This window comes from Hippopotamus amphibius, chromosome 17, assembly GCF_030028045.1.
Source record: "Hippopotamus amphibius kiboko isolate mHipAmp2 chromosome 17, mHipAmp2.hap2, whole genome shotgun sequence".
NCBI classification, from domain to species: domain Eukaryota; kingdom Metazoa; phylum Chordata; class Mammalia; order Artiodactyla; family Hippopotamidae; genus Hippopotamus; species Hippopotamus amphibius.
The window spans coordinates 8,188,894-8,208,997 of NC_080202.1; the positions used below are offsets into that span (position 1 = coordinate 8,188,894).

General features: G+C 49.0%; 1 protein-coding gene and 1 non-coding gene across 2 annotated transcripts; both read left to right on the forward strand.

The window, feature by feature from the left end:
• The first annotated feature begins 1,751 nt into the window (after nt 1-1,751).
• On the forward strand, nt 1,752-19,294 carry CTC1 (CST telomere replication complex component 1). The gene is made up of 23 exons (XM_057716908.1): nt 1,752-1,810; nt 4,600-4,763; nt 7,275-7,512; nt 7,662-7,870; nt 8,208-8,352; nt 11,012-11,302; nt 11,406-11,534; nt 12,074-12,306; nt 12,434-12,611; nt 12,710-12,910; nt 13,616-13,742; nt 14,363-14,477; nt 14,621-14,951; nt 15,036-15,125; nt 15,368-15,561; nt 16,410-16,471; nt 16,567-16,741; nt 17,033-17,110; nt 17,721-17,865; nt 17,956-18,020; nt 18,247-18,412; nt 18,524-18,650; nt 18,805-19,294. Exons 1-23 carry the CDS (start codon nt 1,778-1,780, stop codon nt 18,942-18,944), a joined length of 3,636 nt encoding a protein of 1,211 aa, XP_057572891.1. The 5' UTR covers nt 1,752-1,777; the 3' UTR covers nt 18,945-19,294.
• Nucleotides 19,295-20,017: 723 nt separating this feature from the next.
• On the forward strand, nt 20,018-20,091 carry TRNAI-AAU (transfer RNA isoleucine (anticodon AAU)). The gene has a single exon. It is a non-coding gene; the product is annotated as a tRNA-Ile (tRNA).
• The last annotated feature ends 13 nt before the right edge of the window (nt 20,092-20,104 follow it).

Here is a 20,104-nt window from a genome sequence, read left to right on the forward strand (position 1 = left end):
ATAGCTAGTGGGAAGCTGCTGCATAACACAGGGAGATCAGCTCCATGATGGGTGATGACTTAAGAGAGCCAGGATAGAGAGGGTGGGAGGGAGTTGCGGGAGGGAGGGGATATGGGGATATATGTATATATACAGCCGATTTACTTTGGCACAACAGTGTAAAGCAATTATATTCCAATAAAGAGCTTAAAAAAAAATCACACCAATGAGGCTGGTGGTGGATCTGGTTCAACTTTCTCTGATCACTGTAACCTAAAGTCAACTCTCCCTCCTGTGAACTATCAAAAGTAAATCCCAGGATATAGGGCACATCTTCATGGACTTGGTAAATAGAGGGGGGGTATTGCAGAGTTGAGAAATATCGAATGCAAAAGGAATGATTCGGTTTGGGATTTTGACTAGGCTGTGACTGGTGTTCTAATTAGGGAGCCAGTGGCTGGAGTGGAGTGAGAGAGAGGTTTCAGCTTCCCTGGGGGAATCTCTCGTTGCTGTTGTTTTGGTGAAAAGGGAAGGAACACATCTCTGATGTAATAATGGGAAAAAATTGCAAATAATAATGGGAAATAATTGCAAAGACTTGCCTTATAAATAACATGGCACCACAGTGCATAAGTAGCTCCTGCAATAAGGAATAGAGAGCTTGCATCGAATGAAGTTGAATCAGGGGATACCATAACTTGTAGAATTAAAGTCTTTATCTTCCTGTTATGACTGGAGCATTCTTATTGTCTAAAATGTTTAAACTTTCTATATTATAATCAATGTGTATTCTATCTTGCTCCAAAAATGATCTGAAGTTGCTGTAAGTGTACAATGGCGTTAAATGCCCCTCTTTTACTTTATATCTTTAATTCCCCCTCCTTCCCTCCAGTCTCACTGACTTCTTGCATTTCTTTCCACCACAGGGCTTTTCTGCTTGTTGTTTCACCTGTCCATTCTTCCTCTTTGGTTCCCGTCATATGACTCCATCTCTTTCAATTCTTTAATATAAAGTCACCTTTTCAGTAAGGCCTTCTCTATATAAAAAAGACACACCACCCCGCTGCATTCTGTAGCACCTATTACTAACGTTCTACACATTTTATTTTATTTTTTAACTGTCAGTCTCCACGTTCTAGAATGTAAACTCCATGAGAGGAGGGATTTTCATCTGCTTTGTTCACTGCTGTATCTCCAATGCCTAGAACACATAGTTGCATGCATCCTGTGCACTCCACTACCTATTAAGCCATGGATTGATTGGTTGGTTGACTAAATTAGGGAGAGCAGAGGCTTCCATTAGTAGATCCACAAAAATTTATCAAGTTCTTATTTAACAACAAGCACTGTTCTAGGCATCAAATACAAAGAAAAACAGGATAAAGCTTCTAGGTACTCACAGTCAAGTGGGGGAAATAGTTAAACAATTTCAGCAATGAGATAAGGCCATAACGCAAGTACGAATGATGTGCTGTATTAAGGAGGAAACACTTCTCTCTGCTTGGCAGGATCAGGGAGATGGAAAGATGCATAGGAATTACCAGCCAGGATGGCTGTGTTTGAGCTCCTGAGCTCCCCCATACCAGGGATGCCAGACAGGAGGTTACCGGGCAAGAGGTAGGGGTGCTAGAGTCTGGGTGCCAGAGCCGGAGACAGAGGTGGCGGCGGAGCAGAGGTCCGGATGCTGCATGGGGAGGAGTCGGAGGCGGTGCCAGGGGCGCGCCCGCTGATGACGTCACGGACCAGCCCTCCCTCGAGTCTCGGCGCGCTTTCCAGGGGGTGAAGTCGCGGGCGCATCATGGCTGCCTGCCGGCTTGCGGCTCCTGGCTCCGTGAGTGCTGTTCTCTGTCCCCCGTCCCTTGTCCCAGATTTTCTTTCTTCTCCTGTAACCTCCACCTTGCCTCTTTGCCTCCCTGACTCAGCCGGCCACTCCCGGGCGAGGGGGCACTGTGAGGCTGTTCGTCCCGCCCCTCTCACTAGTTCTGCGAATGTGTTTATTCCCTCCTGCCTGCGGCGCCGGCTGTGAACCGTAAATACTGTCCACTCTTTAGGCTTCAAGCCCAGCGGGAAGCCAGGAGCAGACTAAGGGCTAACTGTGGGGCTGCGGGTTCCTGGGGGAGACCCCTGACGCAGCTGTAGGGGAAAGGGGTAACCGATAATGCGGAAAAGCTTCTGAAACCTGAAGTGCGTGTAGGAGTTAGCAAGGGGGGGGAGGGGAAGAAGTGCTAAAAGGGGTTTCAAGGCGGAGGCAAAAACATGTTCAAAGGCAAGAGATAGAGCAGGTGTCTTTGAAAAACTCGAGTTGGGTAGTGGTGGAGGGGTCAAAGCTGACTGTCTTGTAAGTCTCGATAGGCAGTGAGTTTAACCGGCGGATAATTGGGAGTTATTGAAGGGTTTTAAGCAAAAGACTGATTGGATGAGTTGTGTTTTCCTTTCCTGAGGTGGCAGTGTAGAGTGGACTAGAGAGTATCACAAGGCTGTGGTTTAAATGTGGTGAGAGATGATGGTGACCCCAATCATGGCAGCAATGTTGAGGTTCCAGAGGTGAAAACTGAATAAAAAGACACTGGGGGGGGGGGAGGGGGGGGCCTTCCTAGGTGGCGCAGTGGTTAAGAATCCGCCTGCCAATGCAGAGGTCACGGGTTCGATCCCAACTCCAGGAAGATCCCACATGCCGCCGAGCAAGAGCAACTAAGCCCGCGTGCCCCCCCCCCCAAAAAAAAAAAGATATTGAGGAGATAGAATCTAAATTAAGTAAACTCCGCAGATTAATACTGATATCTGCCGAAGTTTGAGAACACTGTACACTTTCTTCTCAACCTCACCTACTGACTGGGTGGCTTTAATAACCAGTGATAGATGCTGATTTTTCCTAAATCTCTACTTTAGCTGTGATCTTTCTCCTGAGCTCTAGTTATTATCCATTTGCCTACCAGATTCTCCACCTGGTCAACCTACAGGCCCCACACACGCCCAACAGTAAACCTTTCACAAAATCCACCGCTCTTCCAATGTTCACTAACTTAGCAAATAGCACCATCAACCAAATAGTTCTACCCTGAAATGTGGATGTCCTTGTTCATTTCTTCCTTTCCCTACATAAGACCCAAGTTCAATAAATACTCTGGCACCAACTCATCCCACCCCACCCACTCCTGGATTCTGGTTCAATAGACAGGATCACGTAAAAAATCAACGGCATTTTAAACAAAACTTTGGTGACTTTGAGGCAGTGGTACCGCTTGGAGAGACAGTAGTATTAAATGTGCCAATGGAAAGGTCCTCAGGAATAGGAGCTAAAAGAGAAGACCAAGAGAGGCAGACAAGAAGTGTGGGAGTCTGGGCTTTGCTTATGTTGGTGGGCAGTTCTGAGTGTTAACCTGGTCCAATTTTGACAACCCTGATCGTGAATGAGTGTTTGACTGAGGTGGGGTGAAGGTGAAGGTCAGTGATAGGGCTGTCCACGAGGACACCAAAGTCATCTAGAACTTGTATGCTGGTTTTTTCAAGCTGTTTTCAAGCTGCTAAATATTAACCAAATGTGGAGGCTAAATAGAGGAGCATTGGAGGAACAGGGATAGAGCTGTAATGGTTTAGAATTATCACTGGGGATCAAGAAGGATAAAGGTCCTTTAATATTGTTGAACTCTGTCAGAATTGTAAGATAAAGCTGCTTAGCACTGGGAGTAGGCCAAACTGGCCCTCTTCCCTAGGGTTATCTATATATAAAGAGGCAACTGTCTCCCCAGAATCTGGCACGTGTACAAAGATGGTTCCTGTCCTCCTTAGGAAGCCCACATGTTAGCTGCAAAGAAGGAACAGGAGACAATTCCAGTGGGATTGTTATCTAACATATATTTAGCTTATAGGCACTCAAATGTATATACTTCACTAAAAAAAAGAGGGGTGATTAAAAATTATACTCTGCTTATGCCCTTTTATGTAATATCTATTACCAGGCACATTTCCATTTCCCATATGCATATTACTGTACAGTACTATATACTATTCTTTATGAGCAACTTAGAGAATTTTTTTTTTTGGCACACGGGCTTAGTTGCTCCGTGGCATGTGGAATCTTCCTGGAGTAGGGATCAAACCTGTGTCCCCTGCATTGGCAGCCAGATTCTTAACCACTGCGCCACCTAGGAAGTCTGAGAATTTTTTTTGAGGGTGACCTTTGACCAGTCTTGTTTTTCAACTTGCTGACTTTAGAATCAGACCCCATGTAAGGTGGGCTGCCACTGTAGATGGTGGTCATTGCTCTTAATGGAGACAGGTGTGAGGTACTGTGGGAGCTCCAAGGAGGGTGCAGCCTTCTGCCGGGGATGCTCAGAGAAGGGTTCACAAGGAACATTTATTCTAATTGAGCACTTTAAGGATTGGTACGGGTTTGTTAAAGAAAGAGGCAAGGCCAAAGCTGGATGGCCAGTTGCCTGAGTTGATTGGCTGAACTAAGACTACTGAGGTTTCTTCAAGCTCCAGACGCCTTTACTTCACATCTTCATTTACAGTCCCTCTTGATTAAAAAAAAAAAAATCTGTTCCTTTATTCTTTCCCAAATTTCCTTGGTGGGCAAGATGGTCAGGAAGGTGTTTTAACTAGCTTCAGTTTCCTTAGGAACAAGCCTGGCTTGAGGCTGCCCAGGCCTTCATCCAAGAGACCCTGTGTCCACCTGGCAAGGAGCCTGATGTCCAGTTGACAGAGTTGGTACTTGACTGTGTGAAGAGCTTCTGGTTGGCCCAGGGAAGGAACCAGGGTTTAACACTGCCCCTCAGCTACAGGTAAGGAGAGGTGCAGTTCTCAGGAAAGTTAAATTTGGAAGTGAAAAGGAAGGACTTATTGTTTGAAATGAGTGAGGGGAAACTTGCAGAAAGGAGGAAAAGGTGGTCTAAACAAAACTTCTGCCAATCTTTCTCATTCTCCATCAAGCTGCTTTTCTTTTCCTGTAGTTCTCCTTAATTGGCTCAAGTCAAGTTTAGAGACAAGGAAAGGGGGGTGAGAAGATAGAAAGAAAATATGGAAAAAGAACCCTCAGTGGAGAGGAAGGCTGATATTATTTCACTTTGTGTATTAGGAAACTAGGATACAGACAGTGACTTCAGCAAGTGCAGATTGTTGTTTTTTGGAATAACTAAGTTTGAGGTCTTCTGATGGTTGTTTTTCTGTTTGTTTGTTTGTTTTTAACAATACAATGTTTTTAACCATTTCTTAAACTTTTCTAGGCAGTGTTAATAAAGTACCACAGGATAGGGTTCCATAGCCACATAAGTTTGAGAGACATTGGCTATGACAGCCTTCTCTACGAGAGTCCTGAGACTCGTTAACATGTTAAAAGGCTCTGAAAAGTCCCGCAAAAAGAAACCTCTTTACCTCCTGACAGAAGTAACTAGTATCTGGGATATGGGGGTATATCATTATTCTGAATATCTTTATATTTTTTTCTATACATGCATCTAACCCTAAGCAATATACAGTAGTTTTACATACCTTTAAACTTTGTATACATGGGACCATACTTTATATATCCTCTGCAATTTGCTTTTTGTGCTTAGCATTGTGCTTCTGAGATTTATTCACATTGATAGCTCTAGGTCATTTTTTTCACTGCTCTACCGTATTCTGTTACGTAAATATATTGGGTTGGCCAAAAAGTTCATTTGGGGTTTTCCATAAGATGTTATGGGAAACCCCAAACAAACTTTTTGGCCAACCCAATACATATCAGTGTTTATTCTTTTTTTTTAAAGATAGAAATCTGTTTAGCTTTGTTTAATTTGTTATTTCCCAATAATAATTGAAAATCCGAAAAGAATAATTGAAAAGTGGTAAGTCAGCAATTTTTAGGAAGCTTGCAAACTTTTTAAGTTTCTTGTTATTCTTCAAGATAAATGGAGACTAGATAGCACAATATGTAGAAGATGGTGGGTGAGGAGAGAATAAACATTTGACAGGTGTAAATATTCATTCATTTTCCATTTCCCTTCACTGAGTGCCTGCTGAGTGCCAGGCACCGTGGCAGGCCTTGGAAGTTGGAGGGCAGTGGCCAGTGCAGAAGGTCTGAGGTTATCACCTTCAGTTTCCTGACCCAAACTCTGAAGAATCTGAGAAAAGTGACCCCTGTCCTTACTGTTTTCTGTCCTGAAGGTGCCTAGAGTAAAGGAACAGTTCCCTCCAGTTGCTTTTTCCTAGGCTTTTAGAGAAGTAGGGAAAGACAGAAAGACTTTTGAGTGAGACATACCTAACTGTGCCACCTGTACCACTGTGTACCTGAACCTCTGTAAATTTCTTCACTGGTGGTGTTTCCAGGGATTTGGGGTGAAGAGTCAATGCAATACTGAGCGTGAATGGACTATATGCACAATATAGTATGTGCATAGCAGGGGCGCAACACATGTTAGTTTCTGCCTTTGCCTTTTATCTGCTCTGAAGGCATGGGGAAGAATGAGGCAGATGCGGAAGGGGAGTGGGCCATCTAGAACAGCATTTCGGACCTTTAGCACTCACGTGTGAATTATGTTCGTGACTGCAGCAGGAGGATAAATTGTCACGTTCTGTAACCTTATCCTGTTTCTTTTCCGCTGAAAAAGCCATGGGAATGTAAGTGAGTGGAATAATGGTATTACAAAAAGTGGAATCTATCACAACTTTGATAACGTAACTTGTACCCCATTCTCTGTGATATACCTCACAATTGGTAGTGACTCAGCAGTGTTGCAGCATTTCGCTGAAGAATGGCTGATCTCAGACATCTCCTGAAATTTGGGAACTCGTGATACCCACTCCCACCTCAACCTCAGCTTCCCAGCCAGGCTCTAGTACTGTGATATTCTAGACTAGGAAGGAAACCCAGCTGGGGCCAAGGAGGCTGAGCCATTAGGCAGATGCCTTAGTGCCCCCACTGGAGCTCCTTCTCTGTGGAGCTGAGAGCTGAGATGCTGTCAGGGGAGCAGTCTGTGTTGTCTCGAAAGTGTTCTCCCCACAAGCTCATCTCCTCAGGCTGCTCTTACATCCCCACTCCATTTCTCTGGGTCCTCTCTGTGGCACTATCTTGTTCAAGATATCATTCAGCACAGACTTTCTTCCTGCCTTCCCTAGGTACTACCCAGTCTTTGGACCCAGACCCCATCCTCATTTTCTTAGGTCCTCACTCCCAATTTTTTCCCCTTTAATTAATCAAACAAACATTCTCAGTCTGATCTTTCCTTGGGATCTTGGGGGATTTGTTGGGGTTGAGGGTAAATTCCTAGGCTTGGACACAGCTTTACAGAACCTCTGTTCCCTTTACTTTGCAGCTTTGTCTCAGTAAAGGACCTCAGGACCCACCAGCGCCTCCCGTGCTGCAGCCACTTGTCCTGGAGCAGTACTGCATACCAGGCTTGGGCCCAAGAGGCTGGTCCACATGGGGTCCCCCTGCCCCGGGAACGGCTCTTACTTTTAGGGACACTAACAGACCTATCAGGGGACTTGAAACAAGAGTGCAGGAATGGAAGCCTCTATATAAGAGATAACACTGGTACCCTGGGCTGTGAGGTGAGTAGTAAGGGGCAGTCAGAGCCTTTACATCCTAATAAGAATGGTGTCTGGGGAGTAAGGCTGTTAAGCCTTTGAGGGAACAGAGATGGAGAGGGGTTGATTGGATGCTAGGGTCCTGATTAATCCTTGCCCTTGGTGTTTTCTAGCTCATAGATCTGGACCTTTCTTGGTTGGGCCATCTCTTCATGTTCCCCAGCTGGAGTTACCTCCCTCCTACGATGCAGTCCTCAGGAGAAGGGCACTTGGAGCTCTGGGGTACCCCTGTGCCAGTGTTTCCCTTGACCATCAGTCCTGGCCCTCTTACTCCCATCCCTGTTCTCTACCCAGAGATGGCTTCCCGCCTGCTCAGGCACAGGTAATTTTTCCATCTAGGGGAGGAGGGAGCATTGTGAAACTGGGAGGATGACAGTGGATCAGCAGAAGGAGGGAAAGAAAGGCAGTGAGGGTAGTATAGATGGAATGTTCCAAATCAGGGGAACGGTGAGGCCTCTCAGAAAGTTAAGAGCTGGATTCTTCAAGGGAAGCGTGCCTTGTCTAAGGGCAGGTAGAGATGAAGGAGGTTTTTAGAGTAGTGGCTTTGGGCTATGGAAATTTTACATTACTACTAGATTATAGCGGAAGGGAAGGCCTTTGTAGGAGGGAAAGAGAGAGAGAGAAATAAAAATATCTTCTCCTTTCTCTACCTTTTCTAGAAGCAAGCACAGAAATGTGCAGCCAAACCTTGCCGGGGAGCTGATTCGATTGAGTGCTCTGGTGAAAAGTCAAAGGAAAGCTTACTTCGTCCTGTCTCTTGGCGGATCATCGCCAGCTGGCAGCCGTGTGTCTGTCATCGTGCAGGTGAGGATTAGGGTCAGTTTTGGGGTATGGAGGTGTGGGAGGGGTGTACAAACTCCTAATAGGAAAGATAGCATCATAGAAGGAACCAAGTAGGAAAGGAGGACAGCTGGGGAGAGTTGTTTCTGGAACAGTGCTGTTGAGGGAAGAGCCCAAGTGACACCTTCCCTATGTACAGGAGGCGGGGCGTACACTTCCCTGCAGTGCAGCTTATTCGAGGAGACAACTTTTGTATTGTGTGTCCCATTTTGAAAAACTGCCAGAATCACTTGTTTTTCTCCCACATTAGAAGAATGACTAAGAAGAATATTTATCTTAACGCCATTAAAACATGCAATACATGTACTTTAAAAAAAAAACTTGGTGGGACTTCCCTGGTGGTCCAGTGGTTAAGACTGATTCTGGTGCAGGGGACGTGGGTTTGATCCTTGGTGGGGGAACAAGGATCCCATGTGCTGCAGGGCGCAGCCAGAAAAACCATCAAAAAATCTTGGTACTTATTGTTGAGTCTTTTTACATCAACTGGTACAATTTTAAAGTCATTCATTTTTACACTAATTATTGTTATATGATTTATACAATTATCTGAATAATGTTTCAGAAGCTTTCAAAGCAGTCAGAGGATGAACAGGCTCTCTAACATGCATATCAAAAAAGGAAACTGACATTTATTAGCACCGTAAGAATTCTTACCTGTATCTGTGTGTGTCATGAGCTGGAGTAACAGTAATTGTGATTGTAATGTATATAAAAAAACCAAAAATGCTTAGAAGCCACCCATATTTGGTCAGGTCAGAGGCACAAAATTGAGTAAGATGATGGCTCTTGTCCTCCGGAAGCTCTCAGCCCAATGAGTGAGTCAGTGATTACTGTTCAGGGCCATAAGTGCTGGGCTAGAGACGTGCATGTGCACAAGGCACCGTGAGGGTGCAGAGGTGGGCTTTGGAGTAAGCTTGGTGATCGGGGGAGGAGGCTGCCGAAGAGACATGTTGGAGACATACTGTCACTCTCCATGACCCCAGTGAATCTCTTCCGTGACAGAGGAGTGAGGTCACCTCTTGAGAGACTGGACTCTGAAGAGAGGAGTAAAGATTCAGGGTAACTGCTGTGCTAGGCAGTGGAGGATAAGAGATCGCTAAGCGGCGACGGCGGCGCAGCTGGAGGGGGTTAGTGTCAGTGTTTGGCCCTGGGGCGGCTTGGGTCTGTCTTCCTCAGTAGGGTTTTTGCCTTAGAAGAAGAGTTGAGGAAAGAGAGGGCTGTGATGCAGTAGACTCAAGGGTGAAGGTGGGTAAAAAGCAGAGGATTTGGGTGATAGGGATTCAGATCCTGGTGTTTGGACAGAGGAAGGGAAGCACCTCAATGTCTGAATACAGGAGAAGAGGCTGCAGTATTGGGAGATCCTAGGAAGAGGTTAGGAAGTCTAGTGAGCACAGGAGGAGCAGGGGAGAGCCGAAACACCAGTATTCAGTCATTCATTTGTGTGTTGAGTCAAACCATCATTAACTACTTGTTTTGCATAAACAGTAAGCTTAAGTGAGGTCTTAGTAGTACCTTATGAGTTGCGATGTCTGAGGTCCGATTGGTGGTACTCAGTGGGTTTTAGATTAGAAATGGGGGTCTGTGAAGCTGAGCACAGGGTTCTGTGAAGTTCAGGTATCCTGAGTCATTGGTGTGTCTTGAAGCCCCTGAGAACGGCAGCAGTGCCCTGGAAGAGTGTTATATTTATTAACAGTCTCATCGATGTAACTTTTTTCCTTTCGCTTACATTTCTTCAACAACCACCCTTCTCCATTCCACGATACCCTCTGCCGTTTATTTGTATTTTCCTACTTGGATGTTTCTCCCTTTGTGACAGATGAAAAGACTTGAGCATGTTATTTCTGGGTTTTTTCTTCATCTTGGCTCCTCCATCTTGTCTCCCGCAACTCCCAAGAACATTCTTCCCCCATCCTGGCCAGCATTTCCACTGCCTTGCTCATTCTGAGTTCTGAACATTCCTGTGTTGCTGCCTCCTGCTCGAATCCCCCTTCTTTGTCCTCTCCGCTTCAGCACACCAGAGCTGGCCTTCAGGACCGTGGCAAGTTCGGCTTCTTCCGTTTGGCCTTCCTGATCATTCCAACCCATCCTGACCTCTGTGTTTCTCTGAAACCTTACGAATGTTCATTGTTTTCGCCACTCGATCATATGTGGCTCCATGTTATTACTTGGGTTTGTGTCTGTGTTTCCCAGTGGTTTGAAATATGTTGGAGAAGAGAGAAGTCTGTGATATTTCCCTTAACATCTGTCCCAATACTGGATACATACGCACCATGTTCATACTGATTAAATAAGTAAAATGAAAGTTGTTTGTATGCTGGGGTGGGATGGGGAAAGGGCACAATTTTCTGAATAGAACATTTACATATTTTGGAGAAAGTTTTAGGGGTGGTTTGTGCCTTGGGTGAGGGATTAGGAAATAATTGCCGTCTCCTATGAGAGGGAAGAGATCCTGAGAGTTCTGTGGCTTAAGATTGAATTGGCAAACAGGGAAGATGAAGAGACAGGAGAGGCTCTCGAGGAGCAGGTCTCTGAGGTCACATCACGCTGGGAAGGGACTCTGGCAGAGGGACAGCATCATGGGAAGCCTCTCATGTCCTGTGTTGCCTGCTTCCGCACAAGCCAGGTCCCTGCCCAGCTGGTGTGGCACCGAGCCCTTCGGCCTGGCAGGGACTATGTGCTGACAGAGCTGCGAGTGTCCAAGCTCCCTGGTCACCGTCACCGGATTTGGATGACCAGTCCCTCCTCCCAGCTGTTGCTGCTGAAACCAGAATGTGTGCGAGAGCTGGAACTGGAGCTGGACGGAGCCCCCTTGGAGGCTGACCCCCAGCCACTCCCCATGCCCAGCAACCCCCAAGACAAGAAGTGTCCAGGGCCAGAGGCTCTTGTCCGGGACTCCAAACTCTTATCATACACGGTGAGCATAAGGGAGAGACCCTTGAGCCTGAGAGGCAGGAAGCGTGGGGTGTCTCTGAAGAGGAAGGGAACAGGGATCACCTGGCTCTTTGGCTTCTTTGCAGGGAATGGTCACCGGCACGCTGAATCAGCCTGCGGGCCTCTACGAGCTGGACGAGCAGCTGGGGCTCTGCCTCGCCTACCAGCAGTTCCGTGGCCTCAGGCGGGTGGTGCGACCAGGAGTCCATCTGGAGGTATGTGAGGGGTCAGGGCTAGAGACAAAAAGAGACCCTTTCAGTAGCTTCTCTTACCTTTGTGGACTGGTCCTTTTTTGCAGCAGGTCGACACCTCTACAACAAAATTGTAAAGACAACAACTGTGTGTTGGGGTGCTTTTGTTAAGAATGATTTGGATGAGAGCTCAGAGCAGAAGGCATTAGAGACTGGGGCTCTGGGAGGGGTGGTTACGTCCAGAGCGTCTCCTTTCTAGAAGGGCCTTCTAACTGGAGGAGGAGATGCTGAAGCGGACGCACAGGTATGGGGCTGAAGCACAGGTGGACAGCAAGGGCCACGCCAGCCTGGCGCCCCTGGGCCCACAGAAAGGCTGAGGGGGCTCCTAGGAGATGAAGGTTTACCGCAGGAAAGTGGGTTGAGATGGAAGGTGAGCATGGAGGCTGGAGGGAAATAACCCGTAAAGGAGAAATTGTATTTCCCCTGGGACCAGGCAGTAGAAAAATGCATTTAACTCTGCCTGGGGTCACTGAGTTGCTTTTTCACTTCTTCTGCCTCCCCAGCTCCAGGATGTTCACCTCCTGCAGTTAATGGGCGGGGGAACGAAAAGGCCCATGTTAGCCCCCTGCCTCCGTGGCGCTGTTCTGCTTCGGGGCTTCTCTTGTCAGATGCCTGAGACTCAGTCTTCCCACCGAGCCCCTGGGGCCTCCCTGTATGAGCAGCTGGTGTGGGAACATCAGTTAGGACTTCCCCTCTACCTGTGGGCCACCAAGGCCCTGGAGGAGTTGGCCTGCAAGTGAGGAGGACGAGGGTCTGGGCGGGGGGAGGCGATGGGAGTGGGACACTTCCTCTGTCAGTGAAGCCAGATTCTGGAAGAGACAGTGTCTTTGGGGGAAATGACTCTACTTCTTTCCTTGGCCAAGGCTGTGTCCCCACATGCTGAGACACCGCCAGTTCCTGCAGCATTCCTCGCCTGGGAACCCCAGCCTGGGACTGCAAATCCTGGCTCCTACCTTGGAGGTTCTCATTCCACCTGGCTGCCCCGGTCGGAGTACACACAGTGAGATCCTTGAAGAGCCACATCACTGTCCACTGCAGAAGGTCTGAGGGTGCGGGGGAAAGGGGGTGGCAGAGCTAATGCCCTGGGGGACACCCCAGGCACAGGGGACATGCAATCTGATGTCTCTTCTCTCTGACAGTACGTTCGACTGCAGACTCCCTGCTCTTTCCCTACTCTGGCCGCCCTGAAAGAAGAAGGGAAGCGCAGGGCCTGGGCCTCCTTTGACCCTAAGACCCTTCTGTCCCTGCCAGAGGCTTCTCACCTGCCCAGTTGCCAACTCAATCAGCGCCTGGCCTGGTCCTGGCTCTGTTTGCTGCCCTCGACCTTCCACCCGGCCCCGGTAAGCATGGCTCCAGCGGGGCTCAGGGCTGGTGACAAAAAGAGACCCTTTCAGTAGCTTCTCTTACCTTTATGGGCTGGTCCTTTTTTGCAGCAGGCCGATACCTCTACAACAAAATTATAAAAATAATAAATTTGTGTTGGGGTGCGGGGGTGCTTTTGTTAAGAATGATTTGGATGGAGCTCAGATCAGAAGGCAGTAGAGACTGGGGCTCTGGGAGGCTTTTTGCCATTTTCACCACCACTCCTGTAGTCCGTTCTTGTCATTTTGACTGCACTAGCTTTCTAACTAGACCACTCCATCTCTTCTTGGCCGCCTCTAATCCGTTCTCCTGCAGCAACTAGAAAAGGGTGGGGTAAAATGGAACGTGGATTACAAAACTCTCTGAATTTAAATGCTTCTTTTATTTCTCCCAGTGCATCTATACTCAAACCCAAACTCCTTGTCATGTCTTGGGAGGTCCTCCATGGTCTCCCAGCTGTAACCTCGATTTGTATACTTTCTCTCCGGCCACTAAATGTGTGAATGCAGGTGCATTTTTTCCACATCTGTCTATCCCACTTCAGTATAAATTCTTTGAGGTCAGAGACCATGTTTTTATGGTTCACTTTGTAGCTCTAGCAGTTGACACAGTCCTGGCACCTGGTCTGTGCTGAGTGTATTTGTTTAATGAAACTTGATGCCTCAGCCTTCATCTCCTTGCAGGTTCTACTTGGAGTTCTGGTGCCTTCATCTCGTAAAGGATGTCTGCGACTTCAGGACCAAAGTGGTTCCCTCCCCTGCCTGCTCCTGGCCAAGCCCTCACAGCCCCTCACTGACCCCGGGCTCATAGGTTTGGAGTTCAGAGGTGGAGAGAGATGGTGGTAGGGTAGAGGTTCTTGGGATGGGGGCCTTGGGAGAAGGTGCCTGCTGGGATTTACTAGAGATGCTGGAGTGGCTTATGTTGATCAACAAGTCTGGGGAGAGGTGTAGGAGGCTGGTATTGGCAGGTGGTGCAAAGGAGCAAGGGGTTCCCAGCCAGAACTGCAGTTCCCAGCTTTCACTTCTCCCTCTGTGACTCCTAATAGGCACACCAGGATGACAGCTTCCCTTTCTTACATTCTTAGTTTGGAAGAATAATGGTCTTATTTGGGCTTATTGAGGTTTGTAGGCAGGGAAACCCTGGAGGGGAAAGCTTTTCAGATCTCGGAACAGGTATTTTAGGGATTTATGAGAAAGCAGAATCAAGGCCTCTCAGCCTAGGTGGCCAGGGGTGGGATTGGCTATGCAAATGGAATGGTTTCTCCCTTGCAGGTATCACTCCTCCCAGGTGGGGATTGGGCCTGGGCCTTCACATTGTGTTAGGGGAGCAGCTCTGGCTTGGGTCAGGCAATGAGACCTGCAGGGTATCTGCTTCACTGCCCATCACACAGTCCTCTCCTCTTGCCAAAATAGAAAACTTTCTCCCTCCAGGCTGCCTGGTGCGGGCAGAGAGGTTCCAGTTGGTTGTAGAAAGGAATGTCAGAAGCAGCTTCCCCTCCTGGAAGGAGCTGAGCATGACAGGCTTCATCCAGAAGCAGCAGGCCAGGTTGGTCTTTGGCGGGTGGCTGTCTTCTGAGTCTGTGAGGGGAGGGGGAAGGGGAAGGGCCTGGTGCAGGTGGTGGGACTCTGGGGCCCACAACACCCAGTGCCTGCATCACTACGAAACCTGTTCCTTGTCTCTCCTAACAGAGTCTACGTCCAGATTTTTCTGGCCGATGCCCTGATCTTGTCTGTGCCCAGACCTGTCCTTCACTCAGCCACCTCTTCAGCACCTCCTCGGACAGAGCCCTCCCTCCCAGAGGGTCCCTGCATAGGACAGAGCCGGCTGTTCTTGCTGTCCCACAAGGAGGCACTGATGAAAAGGAACTTCTGTATCCCCTCAGGAGCCAGTTCGGAGGTGCCCAAGCCCACCCTCAGTTTCCACGTGCTAGGGAGCTGGCTTGGGGGCACCCAGAGGAAGGAGGGAACTGGATGGGGCCCACCATCCGAGCCTAGGGAAGATGAAAACTCAGATCAGAAGGTAAGCTGGGGCCTGGGACCTGGTACCTGGGACCTGACGTCCTGTGCCCCAGCTCCTGTCTGAGGGACCCTGCTCTCCCCTCAGGTTCTCCTCATCTTCCTCGGCTCCTCAGTCCGCTGGTTTGAGTTCTTGCACCCAGGGCAAGTGTACCGACTCAGGGCTCCTGGCCCTCCCGTGAGTGCCCTACTTCACCATACCCTTCCTCAGAAAGCTTTTTTTTGGCTTGGGGTCTGGAGAGGAAGTTCTAGGTCTCCTAGAAGAAGGGTAGGTCTAGATCAGACAGAAGGCCTGTCTGTGTCTAGATCACTTTCTTCACCAGGCTCCAGAGAGGAAACTAAACTGGGTCGAAGTATGTTATGAACGTCTCTCCAGACCAGGACAAACTCAGAGACAGTCATCTCCCCGTTTCCTGGCAGACACCAATGTTGTTCGAGGGCGGTGGTTCGTCCTGCACGTCGCGGCGTCCTCTGGAGCTGGCTGGCTGTGCCTCCTGCCTCACTGTCCGGGAGGAGTGGACCCTGGAACTCGCGAGCTCCCAGGACATCCCAGAGGTGCTGGGTATCAGCAGGGCACTGCCTGAATCCTCTCTGACTGACCTGCTCAGTGGCAAGTAAATGTCCACCAGCTTCTCCAGCTAGTTTGGCTGCTCCCTCCCCGTCTGCCGTGATTGGGTTGGATGCATAGCCTGTTCTCTTGCCGCAGTGTGCATCTCTTGAATGTGATTTAGCTCCCAGAGGAATTATGTCAGTGTGAGGTGGAAGCTGTGTTTCATTCCTGATTTCTCCCCCAGCATGTTACTGTTTTGAAATGATCGTGAGCAGGCTTTCTCACAATTCAGGAAAAGCCTTAGCAATGAAAGGAAATGTAAAAAACAAATACCAAAAAACCAAGGACAGAAGCTGAAAATCTTTAGAGTAGGACTTTCCTTTAGTGCAAGTGGCTGGCTTATGGCTTCATGAACAGCTGCACTTTCCTCATGTAAGCTTTTCCGGGTAGCTGCAGTGCAGTTGAAGAGGTGCAGAGATACTTCCCCTGTGTGAACGAACAAACACCCTACTGGATTACATGTGTACTTTTATAGAACCGATCGCTGTTAGAAGTGAAAGTTTTCAAGGACCTGTGATTTGAAGGAGGGGGCATGGACCCCAGCATGTAGCTGTGAAGGATGGACTGACTGAGATTCTAGGTGTAAATGCGAGTGGAGATTCACCTCTGCTGGGGTGTTTCTTGGCGTGGCCTCTGGGTGCAAAGCTGCGTTGGTTCTGAGTGATCTGCCACACCCCTGTTGTTCCCATGAGCCCTGTTACTTTTAGTGTGTGGTTTGAGACAGTGCAAGGCTTTCCAGGGCCTCGTAGGTAATGTTCCAGCAGATACTGTAGCTCCTTTCTGTGCTTGGGTCTTACTCCATTTTCTGCTTTCTTATGCCTCCATTTTCACTGTATTTCTCTGACCCTCCAGTTGCACGGATTCCTTGGTGTCTTTCTCAGCTGAGATTTTGTCACATGTCTGGATGAAGCCTGGTAATGACACCTCTTTTGGGGAGAGGTATGAAATACAGTGGTGGGACCTTGTGGTCCTGGGAGAGACCACCGACCCCTCCCCTTTCCTTCTGTAGGGAGTTCTGGGACCACGAGACAGTGTGTGAAGCTCACTGTAGCTCTGGAGACGGCCGACTGCGAATTCCCCCCTCGCTTGGACGTATATATCGAAGGCCCACACTTGCCTGCCCCACTGGGACTTCTTCCAGGAGCCCGAGTCTACTTCAAGCAGCTGGAGAGAAGGGTTTCCAGGTGAAGATCTGTGTCGCTGGCCTTGCTGCCTCTTCCTGCTGGTGTTCTCTTGAACGCTCGCCCCGTGTGTGCAGCAGCTCTTCGGTGTTACGTTTGCTGTTTCTCTGGCGTTTATGCCTCTGCCCATGTGAGGTGTTCCAGACTAGTCCTTCCCTTATTCTTCCCTCAGCTCCCATGGAGCCAGGGTCAGGGCACGTCCCTCACTGGGAGTGGCCCGGCCTGTGATGCAGTCCCAGCTCCTACCTCATGTTGACTTCTTTCTTCTCATCACTCTTCCTTCTCTCCCTGCAGATCTCACAACGTTTACTGTTGTTTCCGTTCGTCTACATACGTGCAGGTCCTGAGCTTTCCCCCCGATACCACAATCAGGTCAGTGGCCCAGGCCCCGATCCCCAGACTTCACAGCATCAAACTTCATCTGCATCCCACACTTGTTCCAGGCTCTGGAATTTTTGCCATAACTACAGTCTTCTCCACTCCTAGCAAAATATGTTGAGTCAGAAGAATTTCCTGTGCTTCAAATAAAAAATGTCCAGTACCTATCATTTTACCCAGAAAGATTTAGTGTTCTAGAATTTTCAAGGCTTTTCAGTCCAAAATACAAATATCTTTCTAGGCTAACATCTTGGTTTTTCAAGCCTGAGAAATAACTGATGACAATCAGAGATCAAGAATCAAAAAGGGGGATGAGACTCTGTGCTCCCAATGCAGAGGGCCCAGGTTCGACCCTTGGTTGGGGAATTAGATCCCCCATGCATGCTGCAACTGTGAGCCCTCGTGCCACAACTAAAGATCCCATGTGCCTCAACGAAGACCTGGTGCAGCCAAAAAGAAAAAGAATCAAAATGGGGGCCGTGGGGCTTCCAGGAGAGCACAGAAGGCCGTACTGTCCCTGTCTGTATGCCTGCTGAGTCCTTCCAGACACGACCTGCTTTTAGAACACTGTTGGCAGTTTCTTGACCCCTTTCTCTCTCTTTAGTGCCCCGCTGCCCCACATCTACCTGGCCGAACTTCTACAGGGTGACAAGGCCCCATTCCGGGCCACTGCCTCTTGCCATGTCGTTTCTGTCTTCAGCCTTCAGCTCCTCTGGGTGTGTGCTCATTGTACCAGCATCTGCCCGCAGGTATGAGAGGGAACAGGTCGAGCTGGGTGCAGGGTGCCAGAGGGATGTGATGGGACCGAGGGATGTTCCTACCCACTTTCTTCGTCCCAGGGAAGGTGTACTCGTCAGAGCCCCGCTTGCCCCACTCAGACGTCTATAAGCCAGGCCAGCATCAGGTGAGAGCAGAGCGCAAGGTGGCCCCCATGCAGCATTTACACAAGTTTGTGTGCTGTCCCAATGTTAGCATAATTCCTGGCTTACGAGAAATTTTTGAATGAACAAATGAGGGTAAAATGAGCTAATAACTGGAAAAGGTGGAGAGGGAGTCATGTTGGGTCCAGGTGATTGGCCACCTGAGTTTTGCTGTGGGAGTTTCTATTTCCTACTCCACCCCACCCCCAGGCTCCTGGTGGAGGATGGGACTGCCGAAGCTATGGTGACCTGTAGAAATCATCAAGTGGCAGCAGTACTAGGGCTGTATCCCAGTGAGTGGACCTCCCTCCTTGAGTTTGTCCGAGGACCAGGGAGAGTGGCCTTGCAATTTACAGGGCCTGGAGCCCAGCTTGAGGTGGGTGAGATCTGGCTGGGAGGTGGGGGCTCAGATACCCAAATTCCTGGGGGATTGGTAGAGAGGGCTTCGAAGTTTGAGTTCTGATGAAACCTGAGTTTCCCTTTCTAGCCCTCAGCCACGGTGGAGGAGCCCTTGACCCTCTTCCTCTGGACACTCTGTACCAGCTTCTCTGTCCTCCGTCCTATTGTGCTTTCTTTTGAGCTTGAGAAGAAACCCTCCAAGATCATCCGGTTAGGTAAGGGTGGAAGGGCAGGGGTGTAGAAAGATGGGTCTCAAGAGGAAGAGGGAGGAGGGATTGGTAGAGGATTTCTGGAGTTGGGAAGGAAAATGGTGGGCGAAGACTAAAACCACATGCATAGGACACGTGTTTTCCTCTCTTCTCATCCCAGAACCTCCACGGCTACAGCGATTCCAGTGTGGGGAGTTTCCATTCCTGACTCGTGTGAATCCCAGGATCCAGCTGTCATGTCTCTCTATCCAGGAGCCTGAGCACCCCAGTGCCCTGGGGGCCTTAGTTTCCTCCTGCTAACCGGAACAGCAGTAGCCTAAAAGTTCTTCCTGCCCTGCTGGAAACTTTGAGGCCTGGGCTCAGATCTTCTCCCTTGTCATGGCCCCTGGCTTCTCTGTGATTGAACCAGGACCCCAGATCCCTGGATTCACAAAAGGCTACCCTACTGTTATTTCTCCTGTGTTCCCATGCCAGCCTGCTCCGAGGAATTTGTGGAAACAGGCAAATCATGGTGCAGTTGCTATTTCCTCTCAGGTTGGTGTCAAGGCACCTGTACTCACAGGTGGCCCTGAGCACCTGGATTCTGTCTTTGTGTCAGGGACTTGCCCCTTGTGGGGATGCTCGTGACAGGCCCCTTGGTCTACAGTAAAGCTCTGGGGATGTTTTTCACTTGTGCTCACGTGGATCTCAGGCCTCATGACCTCCTGGCAGCTGGCCCATCGTTTACCATCATTTTGGCCCTTGTTTGCCACCAGTGCCAAAACTGGTTTGGTGAAGAGCTTCTGGTCCAGCAAAGTCAGGCCCTAAAGGGAGTAAATGAGGGAGTAAGGTGCAGGGTAGACAGTGTTGCCATGATGGCCTCAGTCAGCAAGCCTGGGCCTAGGAAGAAGTCAAGCCTGGAGTCGTTGCTAAGTGCAACGTGGTTATGGAGAGCGGGGAAGCACCAAGCATTAGGAGGGCCATGGGAAGAACTCCCACTGTGGAAACGCAGTCAGGGGGTCAGTGCTGTGGGTTTCCTGTGGGCCAGACCTAAGGCAGATAGTTGATCAAACACCATGAGACCGGCAGGAGTTCCTAGTAAGGACCTACAGAATTAGGGGTTGCAGGAGCAGTTACTTGGAAATGCTCGTGCATTTGGCTGGTGTTCTGCCATTCTTTTCCAGGGAGCTGCCTGCTAGAGGTAGAGCCTAGCCACACCTGCAAGCGCTGTACAGAGTTCGTTACTTCCTGCGCGTTAGGGATCTCTTAGTATTTGGGAGGTCGCTGGATTGTGGCTAGTGCCCCACACCCGAGTTTCTGGAGGTGGAGGAATGGGTTTGCCTATACTTTAGGGATACATGTGTGAAGATTTGAAGAGGCTTGGGCTAAGAGCTGGCCGGTTAGCTCAGTTGGTTAGAGCGTGGTGCTAATAACGCCAAGGTCGCGGGTTCGATCCCCGTACGGGCCACGTTGTTTGACTT